Source organism: Pipistrellus kuhlii, unplaced genomic scaffold (assembly GCF_014108245.1).
Source record: "Pipistrellus kuhlii isolate mPipKuh1 unplaced genomic scaffold, mPipKuh1.p scaffold_m20_p_3, whole genome shotgun sequence".
NCBI classification, from domain to species: domain Eukaryota; kingdom Metazoa; phylum Chordata; class Mammalia; order Chiroptera; family Vespertilionidae; genus Pipistrellus; species Pipistrellus kuhlii.
The window spans coordinates 145396800-145422907 of record NW_023425529.1 but is presented as its reverse complement, the minus strand read 5'-3'; the positions used below and the strand labels follow the sequence as shown (position 1 = coordinate 145422907).

The 26108-nt window shown below is 36.0% G+C and overlaps 1 protein-coding gene across 1 annotated transcript in view; it reads right to left on the bottom strand.

The window, feature by feature from the left end:
- GPC5 (glypican 5) overlaps positions 1-26108 on the bottom strand; it is a 1238338-nt gene that overhangs the window by 618996 nt on the left and 593234 nt on the right. Inside the window, exon 7 of the mRNA XM_036457477.2 lies at positions 3395-3551. Coding sequence (XP_036313370.2) covers positions 3395-3551 — 157 coding nt within the window. The remainder of the gene's footprint in view (positions 1-3394; positions 3552-26108) is intronic.

The window sequence follows — 26108 nt, the reverse complement described above, 5'->3', positions numbered from 1 at the left end:
TATTCCAATATGCTATCTCTCTATTTCTAAGTTAATATCATTGAAGTTTAACGATTTCTGTTTTGCTAAGCCTACTTCCTGAGATAACACTTAGAAGAGGAAAGTTTTTAAACTGGACAGTGCTATCAATGGCAGGAACCATGTCATTATCGCTGTTATGATGCAGTGCATAGTTGGTAGAACAAGGAAGAGTAGAGAATAGAGGTGACAGAAGACCTGAGTCCTGGATTCTTTAAATATTTAAAATGTGGGAAGATGAGGAGAACCCATTAAAGAGAAGAGGAAGAACGTCTCCTGAGATAGGAAGAACCTACTGGTAAACCGTCTTTATAAAGATAGCCTTTGGGTGACTGAAAAAGAGGTTATGCAGGAGGGCCTTGGGATCAGAATGCTGCATTGGTACTCTGAATACACAAGACTCTATAGACCCATATCTAACTACTCTGCAGAAGCATGTTGAGAACACCTCTGGGAAATAAGTCATATGAATACACACTTAACAGACTTAGTGGTCATATTGTATGTGCAATGATGAATATGATAATAGGCAAAGGTGTAGACAATTCAAAGACTTAAAATCATCCTACTATTTTTGAAAGCCTGGTATCTGAATTGTTATGGCTAAAAGAACTTTGTTCCATTGGGGTTTAGAACCTGTGCCAATTAGATACTTTCAAAAGATGGCAGGTGTCAGAGGTGAACTGAAATGAAGGCTTAAAACCATTTCAATCCTATGAACCAGGCTACCAGTGAAATATATAAGCCTATGTTAATGACCCAAATTTAATAAATAAAAATATAAAGTAAGTTTCTGTAACACTGGGATTTTAAAATGATTCCACTGAAATAAGAATGTATTTTCGATTTCCTAAGCAAGAACACTACATAAGTGGCTGTGTTTTATTAGAAATATGACAGTTTACATTTAATAATAGTCTATAGGAGGGATACAAACAAAATAGAAAATTGATTCAAGTGACAGTAAAATATTTAACAACCTGCACATTTGCACAAATTAAGCAAAATCATAACATTTACATGACACAATTATTCCTTATAATTATATAAAGAAATAAACTCATTTTTGAGGTGCCAAATGAACTGTGCTCAACTTAAGTTTTATTTTACAAAGAATAAATATCAATGTAAGGTAGAAATAATGATGTATTTCAAGTTCTAAACACAAAGGACACCCTGGTAAGCTTTCTAGAAAACAATATTTTAAAGTCAGTAAGACCATGTAAAACGAAGTGTTAACTTGCTTTACCAATATATCAAACCAGCCAAACACAGGAAAAATACTGTAGCACTTTATGAAAACAGAAATATGATATGACCTATCTTTGCTACTCTCCCTGTCTTCTCTATTTAGCATGCTATCCACAGTGGCTTCCTAACCACTTATTAAAAATTAAAAGGCAACAGCTATAAACTCTTAGAAACATAACCAGCAAGCCATTGATAGCAGATATGGATTTTTTGCTAAAAACAATCTATATCTTAAATCTTCCCAAATCGTATGGATAGTTGCTTGTATCATACCTGCACATTTCAGTAGTCATTGAAAACAGGGTTTTGGAAGTAAAAATTCATTCTTGCCACCTTGACAGGTATGGTTCTGTGTGATAACTATCAGTAGGTGAATATCCTCCATTGCCTCTACTTCTCTTGTGAAACAAACAAAAAAGGATTATCTATTTATACATAACAAGTTCCTGAGCTTATAAATAAACTCAGGAGTGGAAAAAATCCTATAAAATTGCTAATTCTGTATATACACACACACTCACAATTTATATTAGAATGAAATTTCAACCTAAGCTATTTTTCTAATACTTTTTTATGCCTTAATATTCAAATGGCAATGAAATTATAGTACATAGAAGTACTAAGGAGAGGATAAAAATGAAAGATTACTCAATAGTATCCTAATAGATAAGTACGTATCATAATTCTAAAATATAGTGGAGGACATTTTAACTCAGTAAAATTTTTGTAATAAAACCACTTTGTTTTCATTTTTTTCTTCTTCTGATAAACTGTATTAAAAACCAATAACAAAAACACATTCTTATCTGTTTCTACAAGATTAGAAGATATTTAAGTTTCACTAGAAAATTATATTAATTATATCAATACATTACATTTTGTGGCCTTTGGTTCAGTTGCTGCACCAAGTGTACTAAATTCATTTACCTTTTATGTGAAATTTATTACTGTGTTTAACAGAAAAAGATATTTCTTTGTATTATTTTTTTCCTTTGATTCTACACTTCTTTTGGCTTCCACTCCTTTATCCAATGTTTGGCTTATAAATAAGGTGCTAGAAGGCATGGGGCATTGGTGCTCAAAACATTAGTGGTGTTCTAAATTATCTATTCAATACAAGAGAATAAAAAGCAAATAAAATCTTCTCCCACCATGAAAGGACAGGTCCAACAGATCCAAAATAACCTACTGTGGTTTAGAGGGGGACTAGGCCAGTCTTCACAGAAGGCATGGGTCAAGAGATAACTTTATAAAGTGATTATCTTTGGTATGACCTGAGATAAAAGAAAATTTGAAAGTGAACTCTTCTGGGCACATTCACTTTCACACATTTCTCAGTTGATGACCTTTGGTTGTCTCACTCATGCAAACAAATGTATATATATAACAATGGAGGGTAGAGAATGTATACTCCTAATTTTGTATGTTAACACAAGGAAACTAAATTCATTTGGTGATTTTTGTTTAATTTGGCAATTCCATCTCTTGTGATCTTGACCAGTCCAGCTATACCAGAAGTGTTTTCCAAACCCGTACAAGCAAAACCAAGTGAATGATTGGTGAGCATTTTTGGAAGACCAAATTCATGAGTTAAATCCAAGTAAGAAGTTTTTGTTGTTGTTTGTTTGTTTGTTTGTTTTTTATTACTATAACAAACATATAGTTAACCAATTTCTTTGCAATTTGACTATAATGAAAATCTATTAAATAAAATATTTTGAAATTATGGCATGATAATATTAAAATGCAGTATTTACTTATAGGCCTTAGCCATCCACGTTTAACATTATTCACCAATATGCACTTATTATCCATCATACTAGTTACTAGTTTGATCATGCTCTAAGGATGATCTCACTTTAAAACCTTTAATTCTCAGAGCAGACTATCATTCACTAGTTTTGCCTACAAAAATGTTATCACCATTTAAAGCCATAAGTTAAAAATAGACAAAACCCCAAGCATGTATGTCCTAAATAACTAAAAAGTAGGTTCATTTTCATTTTCAACTCCTCTTGCATGCTTCTAAACTCAGTCATTATTAGTTTACATTCATAACAATAATCATTTACTATATTTCAAAATTGATTCTTTAAAAAAAAAAAGTACTAGAATCGTAACTTACAGTCTGTGATTTTCAGTGTCCTCTTGACTTCTCCGCTTCCTGATCCCCCACAACCATCTTCATCGTCACAGTCCCCGCTGACCTGTTCGACCATGCCGCCGCCACTGCCCAGGTGGACTTCCCACTTGTCGGGTTTGGGTGACCTACCCTGTAACAACTAAATGTGAATTAAAAATTTATTAAGAGCAAATCATTTAAAAATGCTATTCAAGAACATTTATAGAAATTAGGATTATGGCCGAGGCCGGTTTGGCTCAGTGGATAGAGCGTAGACCTGTGGACTGAAGGGTCCCAGGTTCGATTCCGGTCAAGGGCATGTTCAATTTGGTTGTGGGCATATCCCCAGTGAGGGGTGTGCAAGAGGCAACTGATTGATGTTCTCTCATCCATGTTTCTGGCTATCTCTCTCCCTTCCTCTCTGTAAAAAATCAATAAAAATATATTTAAAAAAAAAGAAATTAGGATTATGTTCTTACGTGGGTGCTCTATTTTGACGTAGACACTGTACTAAATCAAGTGTATAAGAAAAGTAAAAAACTACTGAAATAATAATAAATAATGTGCAAGGTTTTACAGCCAAAAGGGCTATGGTATGAATATCAGTTCTGTGATAAAGCTTTGGAAAGCAAATAAAACCAGGTCTTCCTGCTCATGAAGAGTTTGGCTAGAGGACCCTTTGTTTCTGAATAAACAATGTGTAAGCACAACAAATCCAACTCCAATGCAACACAACTTCCTTTGCAGTATATTACAGTATATCCTGCGGGTTTTTAAACCAACAATCCAAAATTTCTCAAAAATTTGTTCACTAAACTAGTACTATTTTTCCAGAAAAAAGATTAAAATAATTTAGAATTTTAGACATATATGCTTTTTAGCTTTAGTTCTTGGATTAAGTACACAGTCCAATGCTTATAGCACATAACTAAACCTTGGAACAAAAGATTTAAGTGCTACTTCCCTTTCTACAAGTAAGTTAAGAAATTTAACCAACTTCTTGGTTCTCAAGCATTTCATTTATTTTTATGAGAAAAATAGATGGAATAGCTATTTTCCCTAGAGCACAAGAGTGCTGGTAATATTTTTGAATAACATTATAAATGTCTGAACTCCTTTAAAGAAAAGGTGACCCTATAAATAATAAACTATTTCACTCAACACAAAAGCTGAGTAAAATGATCCAATATATGATACTTACCCCTCTAAGGCAGTTCTGGAGAATACATGACCAGGCATGATCACTAGAGGGTACTGCTATATTGTGAATGAAAAATACCTCTGCTGAACACTTAATGGTCATTTACATTTTCAAGGCGCCTTATGAAAGTATTACAATTGTTACTTCTAAAAGATTCCCTATATAATAATATTGATTATCAGACAAAAATTAAATGCACAACCCAAGGAGAGAAATTCATATTGAAAAATAAAAAGTGAAATATTTTCCGAATACCCAAGAGAAATATTTAGCACTTAAAGAACATTTACACTAAGCAACTACACTTTGACAATTCATAAGCTTTCAGAAAAAAAGGTCATGAATTCTGAAATATTACAGTTCTTTAAAATGTATTTTTCCTAACAAAAATGAAATGCTAAAACAATATTTTTTTAAATTCTTATCAAAATTTATTTTAATGCATCAGCATTTTCCAAAAATTATTAATAGGTATTAAATTTAGAAAGAGGGCTTCCTTTATAGTCAAGTGGATTTAGACAAAAATAAATTATTGTTTAGTACACTTCCTGCAGGAGAGATACAGATTATAACAAATCACATAATTTAAACAATAAAATAAAAAATAAAAAATGTAAAGAGAAAGATATTGCATGTAAATAAAAACTATTTTAAGAAATTGGTTTTGGTTGAAAGCAATTAAATATATTAATTGTTAATTATTCATTTATTTATAGTGACTTATAAAGATAATTAATAACATTTTTTAAAGAAAACTTTTTTGTTTTTTTCCATTTCTTTTATAAATCACTGAAATAATCTAAGAAACATCTATAAGACACAGAAATCCACATTTTTAAGAGAGAGAACTATACAAAACTATATTTTAATTTTAATGTCTGTGGTGGACAGAACTGTAAAATAGTTCCCAAAACGACCCACTCTCACCCATGGATTGTGATTATAATATCACTAGAGGCCAGATTCACGAAATTTGAGTACGGGGCTTGTCCCTAGCCACCTCAGCCTCTACCTCTGCCACTGCCACGGCCTCTGCCCCTGCCTCGAGCCAGCAGCCGTCGCTTGGTCCAGAAGGATGTCAAGAAGGACATTTGGTCTAATTAGTATATTATGCTTTCATTATTATAGAAGACTGGAGGCCCAATACACGAAATTCGTGCACAGGGGGTATCCCTTAGCCCGGTCTGCACCCTCTCCAATCCAGGACCCCTTGAGGGATCGGGCCTAAACGAGCAGTCAGACAACCTTCTTGCAATCTAGAACTTCAGTCTGGCATCTGCCTGCCTGCCTGATCCCCCCAACTGCTGGCCTGACTATCTGATCACCTCTAACCACTGGCCTGCCTGCTCGCCCCTAACTGCCTCTACCTTGCCCCTACTACCATGGCTTTGTCCAGAAGAATGTCCAGATGGTCATCTGGAAGATATCTGGTCTAATTAGCATATTAACCTTTTGTTAGTATAGATACAATAGATTGTCATATCCACTACATTACATGGCAAAAGGAAATTTGCTAATGTATTTAAGGTTATTATTTAGTTGACTTTAAGTTCATCAAAAGGGAGACTATAGGTAGACCTACAATAATCACATGAGTTCTTTGAAAGCTGAAAATTTTGCCTGGCTATTAGCACAAATCAGAGAGCTTTGAAGCTTGGGTAGGGAGGAAGGATGTTTGCACTTTAGAGATCAGGCTGTTGGCCTTGCAGGTGTAAACTTGGATGGTGTGAGAGGGCCTGGGAGAGATTCTGCGAAGAGTCCTGCTGCCAGGAACTGAACTTCTGTCAACCTCTAGTTGCTGACAGTGATCCACTTTACAGCCTGCAAGGAAGTCAGCCTTCAGTCCTACAACTGAATTGTACCAACAACTTAGCTGATTCTATAGGAAGACTCCCCCCATTATCTTCCAATTGATTCAAGCTTGGCTGACAACTTGACCTGAGACTTGTGAGACCCTAAGCAGAAAGCACTGAGCAATGAGCCCATCTGGACTTCTAAACTATGGACCTATGCATTAATAAATAAAAGTTTTCTTAAACTGCTAAAAGTGTGGTAATTTGTTGTGCAGCAACAGAAAATGAATACACTCATCGCTACTTACTTCTTGGGCAATGTTTTCTTCTGGTCTCTCTTGATTCTCTGACATGTTGCTCAGGATAAAATGTCAACATAACCATAAGACAACACCTGACTGAAAAGATTATACTATTGGATTTGACCTATTCTCTATCTTTCAGGTTCTGTACCTTTTTCAATGCCTCTCACTTTTTTCCCAATTCTCTGAGCAAGAGATATAATTGCTGTTCACTATGATCAACTTATCCAGCTCTATCTAGGATCAATCTGACCCATGCTGCCAGGCTACCAATAATCTCCTCTCTCTCTAGCAGGATCAATACTGCTGTCTCCTCTGCATGAAGGTTCTGCCTTACAATGCTCATTTTCTTTTTTTTAATTTAAAAAAAATATATATTTTATTGATTTTGTACAGAGAGGAAGAGAGAGAGATAGAGAGTTAGAAACATCGATGAGAGAGAGTCATCGACCAGCTGCCTCTTGCATACCCCCTACTGGGGATATGCCCACAATCAAGGTACATGCCCTTGACCGGAATCGAACCCGGGTCCCTTCAGTCCCCAAGCCAACGCTCTATCCATTGAGCCAAACCGGTTTCGGCTACCATGCTCATTTTCTTACTTCTCAATTATTATGCATCCATAAATATTCGTTTTAATTCTCACATCTACACTAATAAAAGAGAAAGATGCAAATTGACCACACCTCTGTGATGCCCACCAGCCAATCAGGAGTGAGTATACAAATAAACCCAACAAAGATGGCAGGTTAATTTGCATATGCAGGGGCCAAGCCTGGGTCCCAGGGATGGGTGCCAAGCACGAAGCCTCCTGGGACCATCGCTGCTTTGGGAGGCGAGGGTGGCCTCACAGCTTGACAGCAAAAAGCAGGGTCTGCTTGGCCATAGCTGGAGCAACCTGTAAGCAGGCAAGCAGGCCAGCAGGCAATACCCAGCAGGGCTTGCTTGCCCATTGCCATGATGTGGAACAGGCAGGCCATGCAGAGAGCAGAGAACCATGGGGAGCAGGCCTAAGCCTTCAGTAGGACATTCCCTGAGGGCTCCCAGATTGGAGAAGGTGCAGGTCAGGCTGAGGGACCCACCCCCATGCATGAATTTCATGCACTGAGCCTCTAGTTTATAATATAACTTAATTTGTAAAAAACAAAACAAACAAACAAACAAAAACAATAAATTTCCCATCAACCAAAATAATAGGATTTTCACAGAAAGATCTGTATTCAACATGTCACATATTTTTTTAAAGATATGTTTTCATTGATTTCAGAGAGGAAAGGAGAGGAAGAAAGAGATAGGTCAGAGAGATTGTAGCTTGGTAAAGTGGGGAGGAGGATGGGACTTCATAGTCTCTTTCTGGGAAACCATCCTGACAAGATTGTGTTCTCATCTGTATACAAATTACTCTCAAGTCTTTGTTTATAGCCCTTATTAACCTGTAGTTCATTTCTAAGTAAGGATTGGATATAAAACATATTCTACCACTTTGTATATTAAAGTAGAACCATTCATCTCCACTAGCAATGAATCACCACAACTAATCTTCCCAACTCCTTTTTCTGCAGTGGATATCAGTCTCCCTCATCTACTAACACCAGATTATTTCTCCCTAATCAGTACTTTTGCCATGCTATTTCTCTGCCTTAGCACTCTTTGTGACTCTTTACTATAAAAAGCCACTGTTTCCTAACATTCCTGGAGGATATATATCAGTCCAGATAGATGAGTCACAGAAAGAGGCCTGGTGATAAAATGTTTGAGGAATTCACACTATGGCCTGAAGGATTTGACAGGAAGCAATTTTGTTTAGATAAGGTTCACCTCTCATTTTCCAAATTTACATAAGCAAATTAACCCCTCCTCTCACTCAACAACCAGTGACATACTTTTGGAAATGCAGCCTATAAAAGAAGTTCAAATGTAGCTTGCAGTCAAGGTCCCCATATATGATATAGTTTTAAAAGAAATTATGTCTAAACACTGCCCACTGCCCCCCAGTACCCAAATTCAGCCACACAGCATTGTGTTTTTCATACAAAAATTATAGTCTACAATTTGTTTATGTTTGTTTTATATTCTCCTCAGTTCTAATTTTTTTTTCCACATAGAAAAACCTCTTAGATCTTCTTCAACTTATTACAGTATACCTAATTTCAAGTTTAACTCAAATAACTTATTTTTCCGGTCCACAAATATTTCTCTGATCTTTTAAATGTGTGTACCATTTATTGACAGTTAACTTTCTTGGGCATATGCTATGACTTTCTGATAAATGGCATGTTTCTTAAAGACAAGGTCATAATTTAATCATCATATACTCACCATCATGACCATAAACATTTCAACATTATTGAATCTAAATAAATATGCTTTAATTAATTTATATTAACTTTGAAAGTAATTTATTATATTTACCCTGTCTTCAATACCCTTTATATCTAAATCAGTAAAGGGCTTTCACTTTTACCAAATCTTTGGAGGCCATAATGTTCTAGAACAGTGGTCGGCAAACTTATTGGTCAACAGAGCCAAATATCAACAGTACAATGATTGAAATTTCTTTTGAGAGTCAACATTTTTAAAGTTAAAACTTCTTCTAAAGCCACTTCTTCAAAATAGACTTGCCCAGGCCATGGTATTTTGTGGAAGAGCCACACTCAAGGGGCCAAAGAGCTGCATGTGGTTTGTGAGTTGCAGTTTTCCAACCACGGTTCTAGAATGACTTTGGATTTATGTTTATTGAGTGGAAGATTGATTCAATATTCAGTCAGTGACATCTATTGAGCACATACTATACAATGTGTATGTGTTTTGAAAGATATACATTCATATAAATTTGAATTCATACTATGTTTTAGTTCTTAACAAGTTCTCAGTATATACCTTACTGTACTTCTAATTTGGCATTCATGAATATGCAATAATTTAGAATTAAAATAAAAGAAAATATAAAGTCAGATAAAAAAATAGCAGTAGACTAAAGATTTAGTTTTGCAATCTTGCTAAATTATTTTTCTCTTTAATCTTTAATAAGAAATAAATTAAAAACAATCTTATTCCTGAATACTTGGAAACATCTAAGAATTCATACAAAGATTTGACATTAAAGTACCATATCAAGAAATCTTTCCCAAATATACATATTTGCCATATTAATTTCTATAAACTAGAAAGAAAAGGGAAGTTCCAATTACCTTTTAAAATGAATATGTAAACATAATTTTCAAATAACTGAATTGTGTAAAATATTATTTTTTTTCTATGGTAAAGAGGGAACTTAGCTTCAGAATTTGGGTCATCAGGTAATGAAATCCTCCCCTTTCTTTCAGGGAGGACCAGCCCTCTCCCAATGCCTCCTAGAGACCACATTCAAGTCACCCCGGACCCCCAGATCTTTTGGCTTCACCCAAAAGGCAAGTGTTATTTAACATTCTACTCTGAAACCACTTCCATCAAAGAGGAGCACTCCTCATATGTCTTTAATAAAACAAAAGGGTTTCCACATGTGCACATTTAAAGGAATATTCACCAACAAAATGACTATAGAATGATAATGAAGCCAATTTCTATAAATGTCACATGAAAATAAGTAATATTACAACAGACATACTCATACCACATCCTGTTACAAACATTTCTTCATTTCCCCCATATACATGAATATCTATTGAATATATTTATAAAATATAGAACACACAAGAATTTTTCAAAACTTAAAATGAATTTAACATGACTTCTCTGGGCTTATATTTTTTTGGGAGAAATATTTATTTGAGAGATTTTTGTGAATTATTATTTTGGTTTAATTATGTGAACTGCTAGCAAACTGCAAGTGTTCATTAATATCATCATTATAACCAGGAGGAAATGGTATTGCTGATTCCATCTTTGAAGGAGGAAACATAAGGGAGTAAAAATGTCCTCCTTCATCTTCAAACTACCTTGAATTATGTCATTTTGAACACTTGAACCTTGACATGAAGGGTAGAAAGTTGATTGATACTTGTGCATTTCTAGAACAATTACAATGAAGGGCATGATTTGAGTCCCAGCCACACATTGTGTGCCTTTAAGCAAATCATGTAAGCCCATTAGAACTCATTTTATTCTACTGAATAATAATGCAAGAGAGGCATTTTATGACCTTTAAAGCAATATGCTCACTTACAGTGTCTGTGCAAGACACTGCACCCATAAAATTGAGAAGTAAACAAGTGAGAATAGAGTGAAAAACAACAACAAATTTTAGGGTGTTCCCAATGCCATGCAGTAGTACATGCCTTTAGCTGATTAGCTGAAAATAGTCATTTTTGATGACAGATGCTTCCTGCTATGTTTAATTGGTTTAGGAAGCTCATTAGGGATGCTATCCTAGAGAATGATTTTGGTGGGTAGAATATCTGATGACTCTAAAGCAAACGTATTTCTTTCAGCTGGTGAATTAATCTCTCAGTAGATTCAATTTGCTTTTATTAACTGGCACTATCCTCCAGTTGCAATAGCCTTTCAAACCAATAAATTCTGGCAATAGGTGGCTCACATACACAATGTGTTTACTGTGAAAGAGAAACATATTCATCAAATTCAAAAATCTCTAAACATGAGAGCAATTGAATGTGCTTCACAATCCTATATATAATGATATATCTCTAAAACATTTCCTCAACCCCCTTACAATCATTTATACAGATATAAAAGAAGCGAAGTATTTAGAAACTATTAATCATCATATATGTATCTCTAGTCAATAATTCAAATGTAGACATGGTAAATTCTGCTTTTTAATGACTTTATACTATTGATGGAAATATGTAAGTGAAAATAAAAATGTTGACAGAAATTTCAAACTAGATAACTAAAGACATAGGAAAAAACCTACAATTTTGTTTTTATAATAAAGCATCTCTAAAGAAGACATTTTAAGAAGAGACTGACAAAAATCTTTATATGTAGGGTGGGGCAAAAGTAGTTTTACATTTGTGGGTACATAAAACAGTTTATTCTTACATTATTAATTATTAATTATTATATTACTAGAGGCCTGGTGCACAAAATTCATGCACAGTGTTGTGTGTCCCCCAGCCCAGTTTGCACCCGTTACAATCTGGGACCCCTCAAGGGATGTCTGACTGTCCATTTGGGCTCGATCCTGGTTAGACAGTTGGACATCCCTCTCACAATCTAGGATTGTTGGCTCCCATCCACTTGCCTGCCTACCTGCCTGATTGCCCCTAACTACTTCTGCCTGCCAGCTTGATCACCCCCTAACCACTCCCCTGTCAACCTGATTGATGCCTAACTCCCCTCCTGCTAACCCAATTGCCCCTAACTGTCCTCGCTTGCTGGCCTAGTTGCCCCTAACTGCCTTTCTCTGCTGGCCTGGTCACCCCTAACTATCCTCCCCTACCAGCCTTGTTGTCCCTAAATGCCCCCCCCTGCCCTGATTACCCCCAATTGCCCTCCCTTGCAGGCCTGATTGCCCCCAACTTCCCTCTCCTGCTGGCCATCTTGTGGTGGCCATCTTGTGTCCACATAGGGGTGCCCATCTTTGACCATATGAGGGCAGCAATCTCGTGTGTTGGAGTGATGGTCAATTTTTTGCATATTATATATTTGTTATTTAGGATTTTCTATAGGGCCATTGGTGAGCTTATTTTTGCCCCACTCTGTATATACATGCAAATATACACATATATATGAATTTTGTTACAAAGCAATTAGTATCTTCACTTTAATAAATCTAACTGAAACCTATAAAGACATATTTGGGAAATAGGAAAATAACAGTTCAAAACATTTTAAAATTAGAACTCTGATTCAAAATTTCTCAATGTGTATTTTTAAATTACCTCTGTTACATATTTTAAATGAGACATTAAAAAGCCCACAAATTCATAGATACAGAGAATAGACTAACAGCCGTCAGAGGGAAGGTGGTTGGGGGACTGCGTGAAAAAAGTAATGGAATTAAGCAAAGAAAAACAACTCACAGACAGACAACAGTATGGTGATTACCAGCAGGAAAAGAGAGGAGGGGGTGGTAGAAGAAGTTTTACCTTTAGGGAGATTAAAGGTGATGGGAGACTTGACTTGGGGTGTTGAACACACAATACAATATACAGATAATGTGTTATAGAACTGTACATCTGAAACCTATATAAGTTTATTAACCAATATCACCCCAATAAAATCAATTAAAAAATAAAACTACATACAGACTCTCATTATTGTTTTTTTTTAAATATATTTTATTTATTTTTTGCAGAGACGAAGGGAGAGAGACAGAGAGCTAGAAACGTTGATGAGAGAGAAACATCAACCAGCTGCCTCCTGTACACCCCCCACCAGGGATGTGCCCACAACCAATGTACATGCCCTTGACCAGAATCGAACCCGGGACCCTTCAGTCCGCAGACAGACGCTCTACCACTGAGCCAAACTGGTTTCAGCTCTCATTATTGTTTTTGCAATGTAGTTTTTCCCCAAACTTCCAACTCTGTTTCCATCTCTATCCCAACTCAATCCACCCCATTTTCACCTTTCTCATTATCACAGTCATCTTTTAAAATTTTTACGTGTACCAAACTTTCCCAAGCTCTCTCTTTCCAATTTAGAAAATAGTTTATCTACAAAAGCTAACTATCACAAATCTCCAGATTTATATTTTCAAAAGCAGCTAAACCTTTACACACTACTCTCTCTACCTAAAAAGCCAAACCCATTTTACAATATGTCAGGTTATGTTAACTTGACCAAGCACAGAAGTCATTTCCGTAGGATTTCTTGTCAGTGTTTGCTTTAAGTTTGAGCTCTCTGATCTTGGACCCTGTTGCACCAGCAATTTGAAAGGTCAATGTTTTGTTGACATTTGGTTTATGCAATGCAGTCTGGCAATTTATAAAAGTCTTATGATTTTGTAAATAGAATACTGCACTTAGAAAAGGCTTATTACATTCACTCTCTGGCCTGTAATACTGCAAAGAAGTCATTTTCTCTTGTTCCCAAAATAAAGTTCTGTATGTTTTCTTTCCACCATACCTGATACGTAAGTTCAACTAAAGAAAGACATGGTCAGGTCCATCTTCTAAGCTGTCCTACCAAAAGTGCCCAGGTAAGTTTACAATTAATATGTGTCCAATCTCTAAACTAGACCTCACAGGAAAGTTAAAAGACAACAAGGTAACACAGAAATAAAAGGGAAATAAACATCCTCAAATAGAATTCAGAAAAATAGGGGGATGAAAAGAAGTATGCATGCCAAATATTAACACCTCTCAAATGGCTCTTGCAAAAGTCTACGTGAAAACATACCAAGAATCTGAAAAGAACTGGTGAGTAAAGAACCCCTTCATTAATGTCAGGGTCTTTTATAAAAACATCCATGTTGTGTTAGCTGGGAAGACACAGAAGATCAATGGCCAGAGTCTGAGAAGAAACAAGGACATGTTGTGAGAAAACAATGTATAATGACCCCACATCAGCAGAGTATAGAAGAGGAGAAGGGAAGTGGATATTATAAGTAAATTAAAACTATGTAACATGTTTAATGGACTAAGTAGATGTGGAGTGCAAATTTCTGAAAGCCAAACATGTTATTATGCAGAGCATGATGCATAACAATTATACTTCTCAAAATAAAAAAGAGAAGCATTTTTATGACACTCTTTTACTTCCCAGCTAAAGTATTAATAATTTTCAAAACCATTGCCACATATTCTAAATCACTGTCAACACCCCCCCTCCAAATAAAAAATATTCATTGGCACCTACAGACATAATAGAAGAGAAACCATTCAGGTTTCCTGCTGCTCCAGGTTAGTCTATGATTGAAATTACAGGACATTGTAAATAAGAATGATAAGATATTAAATAATTTCCATATTTTTCATTTCTTAGATATACAGTAAATTTATATTATTCTTGGTTTATCATTGAGGAGTAGTTTTTCAAGATGTCCAAAAGCCTGTATCTCCTTAGTTGCATTGCATGAAGAATATGCAAATAGCCCAGCTGGTGTGGCTCAGTGGTTGAGTGTTGACCCATGAACCAGGAGATCATGGTTCAATTCCCACATGCCCAGGTTGTGGGCTCAAACTCCAGTAGGGGATGTGTAGGAGGCAGCCGATCAATAATTCTCTCTCATCATTGATGTTTCTATCTCTCCCTCCCTCTCCTTTTCTCTCTGAAATCAATAAAAGATATATTAAAAACAAAACAAACAAACAAACAAACACAACAGACAGAAGGATGGTGTTCTTTCTATAAGAAATATGGGAATTAGAATTATTCATTATCTGTTTCCTTGCTATTTTTTTATTACCTCAGTGTATGTAACAGGAATACAGGATTTATGTCATTCAACTATTACATTGTAACCATTTCCCTTTAACCATTAACATTAATGTCATGGAAAGACAGAAGAGAAAAAAGTAAGAAGAAAAGAAAGCAGAGGAGGAAAGAAGGGAGGAAAAAAGGGAGAAAGGCACTAATCATGATACATTGCCAACACAAGGCTTCTCTGATTATTAAGTATTTTATTTCTTAATTCATCAAAATTTCCATTGCCTTTTTAAGGAAATGTGAAGGATGGCAAATTCATTTTAAACCTGGTGTTGACAACTAATCTAGATTTCCTCCATTGGCCAGCTGTGCAGAATTCATTCTCAAATCCTCTATTTAAATATTCTACAGAAGACTCACCTAAAGTTTCCTGATCTGTTAAAGGTCGCTTCCAAAAGGAGCTCATTCTGATCCCATTCAGTAGGACACCCTTGTGTATGCCAGATGGCAAGGAAAGTATGTCTTCACAAATGTCATTCTGACTTTCACCTTTGCGTTGAAATCCCCTTAACCTAGCTTTCTTTACATAAACTATAAAGATATACCAAATGGGGATTAAGATAATGTGGTTTTACTAAACATTTTAGAAATAATTTGAGGAAAATTGGTGAAATTTGAGGCTGTGGAGAGTTAGACGGGTATGTGACTGAGATTCTAACCCAAATTCTATTAACTATTGAAATGTGTGACCTTAACCTTACTAGTCCTAAATGTTTCATGTGAAAATAAGAGGAGGCTTTTAAACATACTAGTCCTAAATGTTTCATGTGAAAATAAGAGGAGGTTGAAAGTCTTCAAAAGTGTCTTATAGCTCTAAAATATTCATTTCTAACACATTTCAAACCATTCTAACATTTTGTTTAGAAATGGATATTCTGTCCCCATTTCAAGGCTTTCTGCAGCCCTTCTTGACCTTCATTTCATTTGTATTCCTTTTTGTGCTGGATTTAACTTTTGGATTAAGACAAAACAAAACAAAAACTATAGTATGCGTTTCTGGTGAGTTGAATCGTTTCTGCCAAAATCTATGTTGAAGTCCTAAGCCCCAGTACCTCAGAATATGACTGTATTTGGAAACTGGGTGTTTACAGAGGTAATCAATTTAAAATGAGGTTATTTGGGGGTGTCCTAATCCAATCTAATTAGTGCCCAGGTAAAAGGGGGAAGTTTCAACACGGAGACCTAAATGCACAGAGAGACTATATTAAGAGACACTGGGTTTAATTTTGTGTATGGTGTAAGTTGGTGGTCTAGTTTCATTTTTTTACATGTATCTTTCCAATTTTTTCCAACATTATTTATTAAAGACACTATCTTGACTCCATTGTATGCTCTTCCCTCCTTTTTCTAAATGAACTCAAAATGGATAAAGGACTTAATAAATGTAAGCCTGGGAACTATAAAGTTTTAGAAGAGCCCTAAACAACTTGGCTCAGTGGATAGAACATGGGCCTGTGGACTGAAGGGTTGTAAGTTTGATTCTGGTTAAGGGCATATACCTGGTTTTAGGGCTCAATCCCCAGAATCATAGAAGTATGGAACAGACTGTCCAACCTATGAGGGAAGGCAAGGGTTGAGAGGGAAAGAGATCAACCAAAGGACTTGTATGCATGCATATAACCATAACTAATTGGCACAGACAGTAGTGGTGAAAGTATGTGCTGCAGAGTGGGGGCAGCCTGGGAGAGGTCAATGGGGGGGAAAAGAGACTTTTGTAATATTTTAAACAATAAAGAATTTAAATAAAAGAGAGAGACACTAGGAGAAGGCATGTGAAGGTGAGGATTGGATGGGTACAAGCCAAGGAATGCCAGTGGTCACCAGTCACCCACCAAAAGCTAGGAGACAGGCTGGTAATAGACTCTCCCTCAGAGCCCACAGAGGAACTACACTTGCTGACATCTTGGTTTCAGACTTCTAGCCTCTAGAACTGTGACACAATACATTTAACATTGTTTTAAACTACTTAGTCTGTGGTACCTTGTTACAACAGCCTTAACAAATGAATACAAAGATACACACTAAACGTGAATAGATTCTAAATGTGCAACTTCAAGAAATATTTTTTTCCCATTTTAACCATCTTAAATACCTTTAAATGTACCATTAAGTGGCATTAATTACAGTCACCATGTTGTGCAACCATCATCACCATTTTCAGATATCACCCCAGATATTCTATAACCGTTAAACAGTAACTCCTCACTTCTCCTTCTTGCCAGCCCCTGGTAACCTCTATTGTACTTTTTGTCGCTATGAATTATTCTAGGAACTGCATATAAGTGAAATTGTACATGTATCCTTTTCAAAAATTGATCTTTGAGGGAAAAATGGGAGAGAGAGATGTGTGAGAGAAACATCAATCAATTGATCAGTTGCCTTCCACACATCCCCTAACCTGGGATTAAACCTTGAATTAGCAACCTGGGTATGTACCCTGATGAGGAATCAAAATGCCACCTTTTGGTGTACAGGACAACACTCCATCAACTGAGCCGCACCGGCCACGGCCATCCATTTATCCTTTTGTGTGTGGCTTATCTCCTTTAGAATAATATTATTTTTCTATTTATTGGGGTGACATTGGTTAATAAAATGAATAGATTTCCAGTGTATAATTCTATAATACATCAACTGTAAATTGCATTGCCTACTCAACACTCCAAGTTAAGTCTCCATCACCATGTGTCCTCCCTTTACCTTCTTCTACCTCCACCTCACTTCCAATCTTATTCTCGTTCTAAGATTTTAAGCAAAAATCCTTCTGTGGTTCAATAAATTTTGATATATTTCAATTTTAAATGACCATCACAGTGTTTTTGTCAATGTTCATCTGGCATTTTGTTTGCCCATGTCACTGTACCAGGTGAGTACCCTCAAATATCAATAGTTGGAACCTACTTTGATGTATTTGTCATGTCAGACCTACCTCTGCTATTTAGACGCTTAGTTTCACTATGAGAATTCAAGAATATTAATCTTTAACCTACTGAACCCTGAACAATATAATGTATATATCTGGTTCATGAACCCTTTGTAGTATAACCCTTATTGAGGTGTATTACTATATAATTTAAACACCAAAAAGAGCCTGGCTCTTAAATAAATTACTGCTCTTTACCTCATATAACTGAATTTCACATAACAATAGCTAATATTTTCATGTAAAAATTACATATTAGTATCTTTTGATATGCATCTATGCCAGAGGCATATGAGAACTACAATATTTATTAGTATTTGTTATGCAAACTGGCTTCCTGTTAATGCTGCCCTCATCTCCTCAATCTTTCCTTCTTTTCCAGGTGTTCACTACCTATCATTTTTTTAGTTGTTCACCTCAAAATATGCAATTTCTCTTTCCTTAATAATGATGTTTTCTCTGCTAATATTACCCTTTCCTCTGTGTAGCTGATTCTATCTAACTATGAGGATAAAGAACATGACCAGCTTATTAAGACTTTTTCTTAAGGGTTGGGCTGAAAAAAAGTATCCCTACAAAACTGCACTTAAATATAAAGGGAGTAGATGCCCAGTTCGAAGCCATCTAGGCATCATCACTGACTCCTCTTTGATATTGTCAGTTATAGCTCTCAACCACTAGGACACTAATAATAAAAGCGGAAAGGAGAAGGGAAAAGTGTGTGATTGTGTGTGTCCACACATGTGCACATATGCATGCACGTGTGATGGCAGCTGCTTGAATGCAGTCACATGAAGGCTTGATAGGGAAAGATTCATTTCCAGGCTCCCTCACACAGAGCGGGCAGAATTTCGTTCCTTGCAGGTCATTGGACTGAGGACTCCCCATCAAGCACCTCACAACACGGCAGCTCCTTTATCATAGCGAGTGGGCAAGAGGGCCAAAGAGAGTAATTGCAAAAGAGGGAGAGGGCCAGCAAGATGCAGGTCATGGATTTTATAACCTAATCACAGAAGTAACATTCAATTATTTTTTATGTATTGTGTTCATTAGAAACAAGGCATTAGATCCAGCCTACACTGAGGAGAGAGCATCACACAGAGCATGAATACTAAAAGGTTAGGATCATGGAGAGCTATGTCAGAAACTGCCAATGACTCCATCCCAAATAAACTACCCATGTGCCTTTCTGCTATTATGTTATTTTTCTTTGGAAAACACTTAAGTTAAGCTTTGTAAGCTGTAGGGGTTAGGAACATCCAGCCCACAAAATTGTTTGGTCTGGCTCTGCCAAGGCATTACAAGTGAGTTAATTAAATGTTTGACCAGATACAGCAGGCTAATTTATAATCTGACAATTGTGTACAGCCCATGAATGATGTTATAAATATCCCAATGGTCATTGGCAGCAAACAGTTTCCCCATCCTGGAGAGTAATGGTCTCTGCGTTTTTGTGGTTTTTTTTAATCTCTCCCTTAAAGCCCTGATTTACATGGGTACATATAGTGGCCTGTTTCCCTTCCTGGCCACCAGCCCTACACATGACTCACGTGTATAGCGGAGACCCGCTGTGTGTCTGCCTAAGCCTGTCTTCAAAATCTATACATTATTGACACGCAGGAGACTGGTTTACCCATTCCGGAGAACCCTTTGATTTTCCACTTCCCCCATTCTCTCGTCTCAAAAGCGTTGATTGCTTTCTACACCTAATTTTGACTTCTCTTTGTCAGGTAGGCTTCTATAATAACAATTCGCTGGCTACAATTTCTCTTTTCTCATTTCTGCAATGTAATTTTCTTCATTCCTGTGCAATTTCAAGTAAAAAGAACTCTTTCTAAACATTTCCCAGCAATATGTGCTCCTGCACAATGTGACTGACTGCTCCAATTGGTTGTAATATCCAGCTCCTTTCAGTTATCTTTTACTTTTCTTGGTTGAGCTCAAGAATGATTCTACACCAAAGAGAACTTTCTTTTCCATTATGCACAGAGTGAGATAGGAAGTGGATAATGTTGGCAGGATGTTCTAAGAATTGCTAAGATTTTGCTGTATGAACAGTTTCTACCCTTCTTTGAATGCCTATTTATTTTGTTTATATTTCTCATTGAGATATCCAAGTTGATAAATGAATTGTTTTAAATGACTATATTCTAGGAAGTAGAAGAACAGAGTTGAATAACAATAAAAATTCTAACCTTAAGGAGTTTCCAGTATCATTATTGTAACTACATGGTAGCACAATGTCATTCTACTAATTAGAAATATATTCAGAGAATAAATATGACTTTCTTGGAAAGAGGTATACATAGTTAACAAGTAAAACAAAATTAAGAAAGTGATATTTGGTAATTTATGTTTTGAATGAATTTTCTTTTAATCCTCACCTGAGGATCTTTTTTCATTGATTTTTAGAGAGAATAGAAAAGAGAGGGAAAGATAGAGATAAATATTGAAGTGGAAGAAACCAACATTGATTGGTTGTCTCCTGTATGAGCCCAGACCAGGGCCCAGGCAGGAGAAGAGCCTGCAACCTAGGAATGTGCCCTTGACTAGAATAAAACCCTGGACCCTTTGGTCCTCAGGCCAATGCTCTATCCACTGAGCCAAATTGGGTAAAGCTGAATTAATTTTAAGGATCTTAAAAAATATGTTCAGAAAACGATGTATAAATTTTAATCATTATTATTCATAGGAAGGTAAAGGGTTTCATAAATTGTTTCAATAAACTTTCCTGACCTTTACCTATTCAGTTTTTACCCCTTGTTTACAATCTGACTGAGCTGCAAAGTTGCAACCATTATCCAATCAAAATGAAAACTAAAAGGTCAGGACATTGTATATTATAGTTGCTTTTCAAAAATTGTGTACGACTTTCAAATTCTGACACATTTTTGCAAGGCCAAACTTGTAAAATAAATACATGATGACATAAATAAAACCCAGGCTCCTGTTGAAACTTGCAATAAACATGAAAAAAAAAGAAGTTCTACTCCCTGACTTTAAAAAAAAATTTTTAAAAAAAAATTCATATTTTCAATGTAGTCTTCTGAATTCTAATAAGCTAGGTATGGAAATGTCATAAAATAAACAATGTTACAGCTGTTGTAAAAACTAACAACATTGTAAATATTTTCAAGGCTGCACATTTCAAATTAAGAACTTCCTTAGAACCCTGGCCCACCTGGCTCAGTTGGTTGGGCATCGTCCTGTCCACTGAAAGGTTGTAGTTTGATTCCCTGACAGGGTATCACCTGGGTTTGGAGTTCAATTCCTGGTAGGGGGTCTGCAAGAGGCAGCCAATACATGCTTTGCTCTCATCTCTCTCTCTCTCTCTCTCTCTCTCTCTCTCTCTCTCTCTCTCTCTCTCTCTCTCTTTCTCTCTCTCTCTCCCTTCTCCCCCCCCCCCTACCCTATATCTCTAAAGGAAAATAAATCCTTAAAAAATGACTTCCTTAGATTTAATAATTAATAGATGCAGATACTACTTTAAAACTATCTGTGAGTTTTAGTAATTTTTATTATGGCAACTATACATTTTATAGTTATTTGAAAATAAGAGATGATTATAAGATAGGGAATGTTGTCTCCAAAATTACCTCAATATGTGATTCAAAGAAGACAGTATCAAAGGTAAATATTTATTTTCTGCAGGACCAACTTGATGGGGGCATATAAAGTTTCTCTGTAATTTATATCTTCAGTGTGTCAAAGCAGAACAAGGACATAAATTGTGTTTTGAAACATTTTTAAATTGTCTTGTTGCCAATATATACTAACCATATAGAAGGAATAAAACTTAACAGCTGAAAACAGGGGTGGGGTGGGGGTAGACTGACATATTGATAAGGAGAGGACTAAAGCAAAGTCTGCCAGTAACATTAAAGCTATCAATCCATAACAGAAGCAATAGATGGTGTTTCTGATCTGATTGGAAGTTGAGGTCGTAGAGAGAGTGCCTGCATGGCCTCATTTACAGAAAAGTTTTGAGAAATTGGAAAAAAAAATGTGAGAAAAAGCAAAGATGATGGTTTGGGAATTAAGCCATCTACAGAAAGGTGTCAGGCAAATTAAGTGCCCACAGGCAAAAGCAAGAGGAGGCAGATTTGGAACAAGGTTTCCCATCTCTCTGGCACAGAGAAGAAACTGAGGGCAGTATTGCTTGTCTTACTTTCAGTTTTTATACGTGTATTTCCAGTATTACATGACCTCACTCATCTAGGGAAAATAATGAACAACATAAAGTGATTAACAAAAACAGACCTGGAGACAGGGAAGCATTGATCAGACTGTGAAACCTCAGAGGGAAGGTCCGGGAGGATGGTGGTAAGGGGGTGAAATCAACCAAAGAACTTGTATGCAGGCAAGCCTAACCAGTAGTCATGGACAACAGGAGGGTGGGGACATGCATGGAGAGAGTTTTGGGATGCAAATAGGGGGATGAGGAAAAATATGTGATACCTTAATCAATAAAGAAATTTAAAAAAGAGAAAGAAACTGAGGGCAGAGATCCAGAAGCCTTTGGCTACTAAAAGTAAAGTGGCCAGCTCTTGATCAAGTAAGCGGTGTTTCTGAAAACATAATAAACTTCGCTCTGAGCCCTAAGTAGAATTGTGATCTGCAAGACAAAGGGCACCTCAAAGTGCCTAAGCTCCTGTTTCTCCAAGTACAATTTCCTTCTAAAACTACCACACCAGCGTGATGACTGCTTACTCTGCATTGGTGAAAGGCTTTTAATAGTTACATTTCCGTGGATCATGTGATATCTGGAATATTGCAGCTCTCACCTGACTAATGTCACAAAGTCTCCAGCAGCACGGTTTGTTGCAAGTCGCTTCTAACAAAAGCCAAAATGGAATTTACTTCTTCTCTGGCCTTGATTCGATTATTCAAGAAGAACACTGGATAAAAACATCTTACCTTAGTTCCAATTCTAAGACTTTTTTCTATTATTTTAATTTTATAAGCAAATATATTTGGGACTCTCCTCACATCTCTGCAATCTTTTCAGAAAAGACTAACTTTTGTGTTTGGCCATAATCCCTTTGGATACGCAGCTGTAAATGTGCAATGAAACATGGATGTCCTGGTATTACCTGGTGTCTGGTCTGGGTCTCTGTTTGCCTGTCGTTGGGGTGGCCATCATTAATGTACTTGAAATGTAAGATAGAGTCAATCCTGCATCCCTGATCTGTACATCTCATATCAGAAACTGTGAGATGTTGTCCTGTTCCATGCAACTGGAGTAGCTTCTTTTCTTGATAACTGCCTTCTTATGTGGATTACCCTCCTAAATAAATGTCACATACCTGTATGTCTCTTAATTTTCCTAATGCATGTTTTTGTTCAGGCACCTTGGTTTCCCAACTGGACTCTTTTAGTAGGATCCTGATTGGTATACTTACCTCGCTTTCAAACACAAATCCTAAGATATTCGCCAAAATAAATTTTGCCAATACAGTTTCCACACTGCAGTGCATGTGATCTGTACATGTTGCAAATATCAAATTGCCACTTCTATCCTAAAATCTTTTTAAAAAATTATAAAGTTCAAACTTACTACGGTTTGTAGTATCTGCAAGGTTTAAGCCCTCTTTCCTTCACACTCTCATTTCTTGATAACCCTTCATTCAAGTCTTAATCGTAACAAGATTTTCTTGCCCCAGACACACCATCCTGTCATACTTGGTCCTTTATAATTGTTATTTAATACTAAAGGCCCAGTGTATTAAATTCATGCACTTAGGAGGGGAGAGGAGGATGCGGGTCCTTCCGCCCGGCCTGTGCCCTCTTGTAGTCCTCAGTCCGGGAGACCTTGGGGCTCCCACCACTGCCACTGCACTTGCCAGCTGTGAGCCCCACTTCGGGCTGAACAGCACTCCCCATAGCAATCTTGAGAAAGAAAAACTATGTCGGAAGGATCACAGTACTATATATTAAGCTATATTCTCAAAACTGCCTGATACTGGCACAAGAACAGTCTTATAGACCAATGGAACAGAATAGAGAACCTAGAAATCAACATAAGCCATTACGCTAAATTAAAATTTGACAAAGGAGGCATGAACATACAATGGAGTCAAGACAGTCTCTTCAATAAATGGTGTTTGGAAAATTGGACAGTTACATGCAAAAAAATGAAAGTAGACCACCAACTTACAATGTATACAAAAATAAACTCAAAATGGATAAAGGATTTAAATGTAAGATGGAAAACCAAAAAAAAACAAAAAAAAAGTTTAGAAAAAGCCAGAGGTAGCAAAATATCATACATTTGTCAAATACAAATTCATTTACTGATACATCTCCCTGGACAACAGAAACTAAGGAGAAAATAAACAAATGGGACTACATCAAAAGAACAGCATAATGAGCAACGAGGTAAACATTGAGTCATGGAGTTCATTAAACCATTTGACCAGTGTGTTACATCCTACTCTACAAATTGCCTTAATTTGTTAAGTTCTATGCTCACACATAGGGTACAAAGTAGGTACTAAAGTATATATGTTTTTAAATATATAAGAGCACTTATAAAAAGAGTAACATAAACTTTTCAGAGAAAGGTATAAAAAAATTCTGAAACATTCTGTCTTTAATTCTTGTCAATTGGAAATGTCAATAATACAACTGAACAAACTCAGAGGATGGTATATTAGCTTTTCAGGATAATGTAGTAAAAAACACACAAAAAAACTTGTTTTTACATTATTCTATAGTAAAGTTTCAGAATTATTAAAAACATCTTTGAGTGGTATAATATAGACTGTTTTTAAAGTATAATATAGACTGTTTTTAAGTGGTATAACATAGACTGTTTTTAAAGTATCTGTCAATTTTTTTAATACTATAAAACTAAGCATGTCACAAAAAACTGTCCTAAGATTATCTAAATGACCAAAAGAATAATTGGTTTCTTGTATTTCCTATGTATATTGCCAATTTGTGTGGAAAAAAAATCAGCTCTCAATTTTGGTAGAAATAATAAAAGAGAATACCTTCTACTCATAAATGTCTAAAAATAAGTTTCCCTAAAAAGAAGGATGTCTTAGATTGAGCTTGGGAAATAAACAAACAAACAAAATAAATTAAGTTGATAAGACATGAGGCATCTTTTTGCTCAAGTTTACCCATTTGTCACTTAACCTTAATTCATTTCTAAAATTGTCATTACATAAAAATCTGTTAAATAAAAAATGATTTGATCATAAAAGCGGGGAAAAATTATGATGTGTTTAATCCAAATTCAACATATTGAAACAAATTTTAAAACAGAAAAATATATCAAGTGAACAATGTAAATACATGAAGATATGTAAGACCACTTGGAAAGAAAATAACATTTGTACGTAACATTCTATCTAATAAAGAGGAATATGCTAATTGACCCTCATGTCCTCTCAAAGATGATGGCGCCCACAGCCAATAAGGAGGGAATATTCTAATTGACTGCCATGCCCTCAAAGATGGCTGCATTCACAGCCACAAGATGGTGATACCCAGTCCCCTCAGCCCTACTGTGAGGCTGCCTCCAGAGTCTCCCAGTATCCCCAGCCCCCCAGCCGCCGAGGGCTGGCCTGAGATTCAGGTAAGCCTCGGATGGCAGCCTCCCAGCCACACAGGGCCACCCACAGCTCAGGTAACCAAGGCTGGCTGAGGCTTGTGCTGCCAGCAGTGGTAGCAGCAGAGGTGTGATGGGGCATCACCTTCTCCTGATCACACTCTAAGTAAGTTATATTTCAATATAACTATTTCCTTTGTCAATATCAGAAAACAATCATTATATAATGTAATACATAATAATTTAGAATCTTGATGTAGGCATTTCCTTGACTAACCTCCAAGTAGGAATGGACATTAATCTAAAATATAAAGAATATTTTCCCATGAAAGATGAAAAATGCCTAGTACTAAAAATATAGGAGATATGAATGCTTGATTTCAAAGTTACTTTCATATTTTAACAATAGTTGAACTAAATTACATATAAGTGATTCCTAAAAACAGAAAATATTAAATGAAGGTATTAAAAATAAAGAAACCAAGATTAAATTTCATTTTCACAGTTCATTTGAAATGCTCTAATATTTTAATTAAATGCTTAAACATTTATTTATTTTTGCTAGAAAGAATCAAGTCTCTGTATTCACACCATCTTTACTCA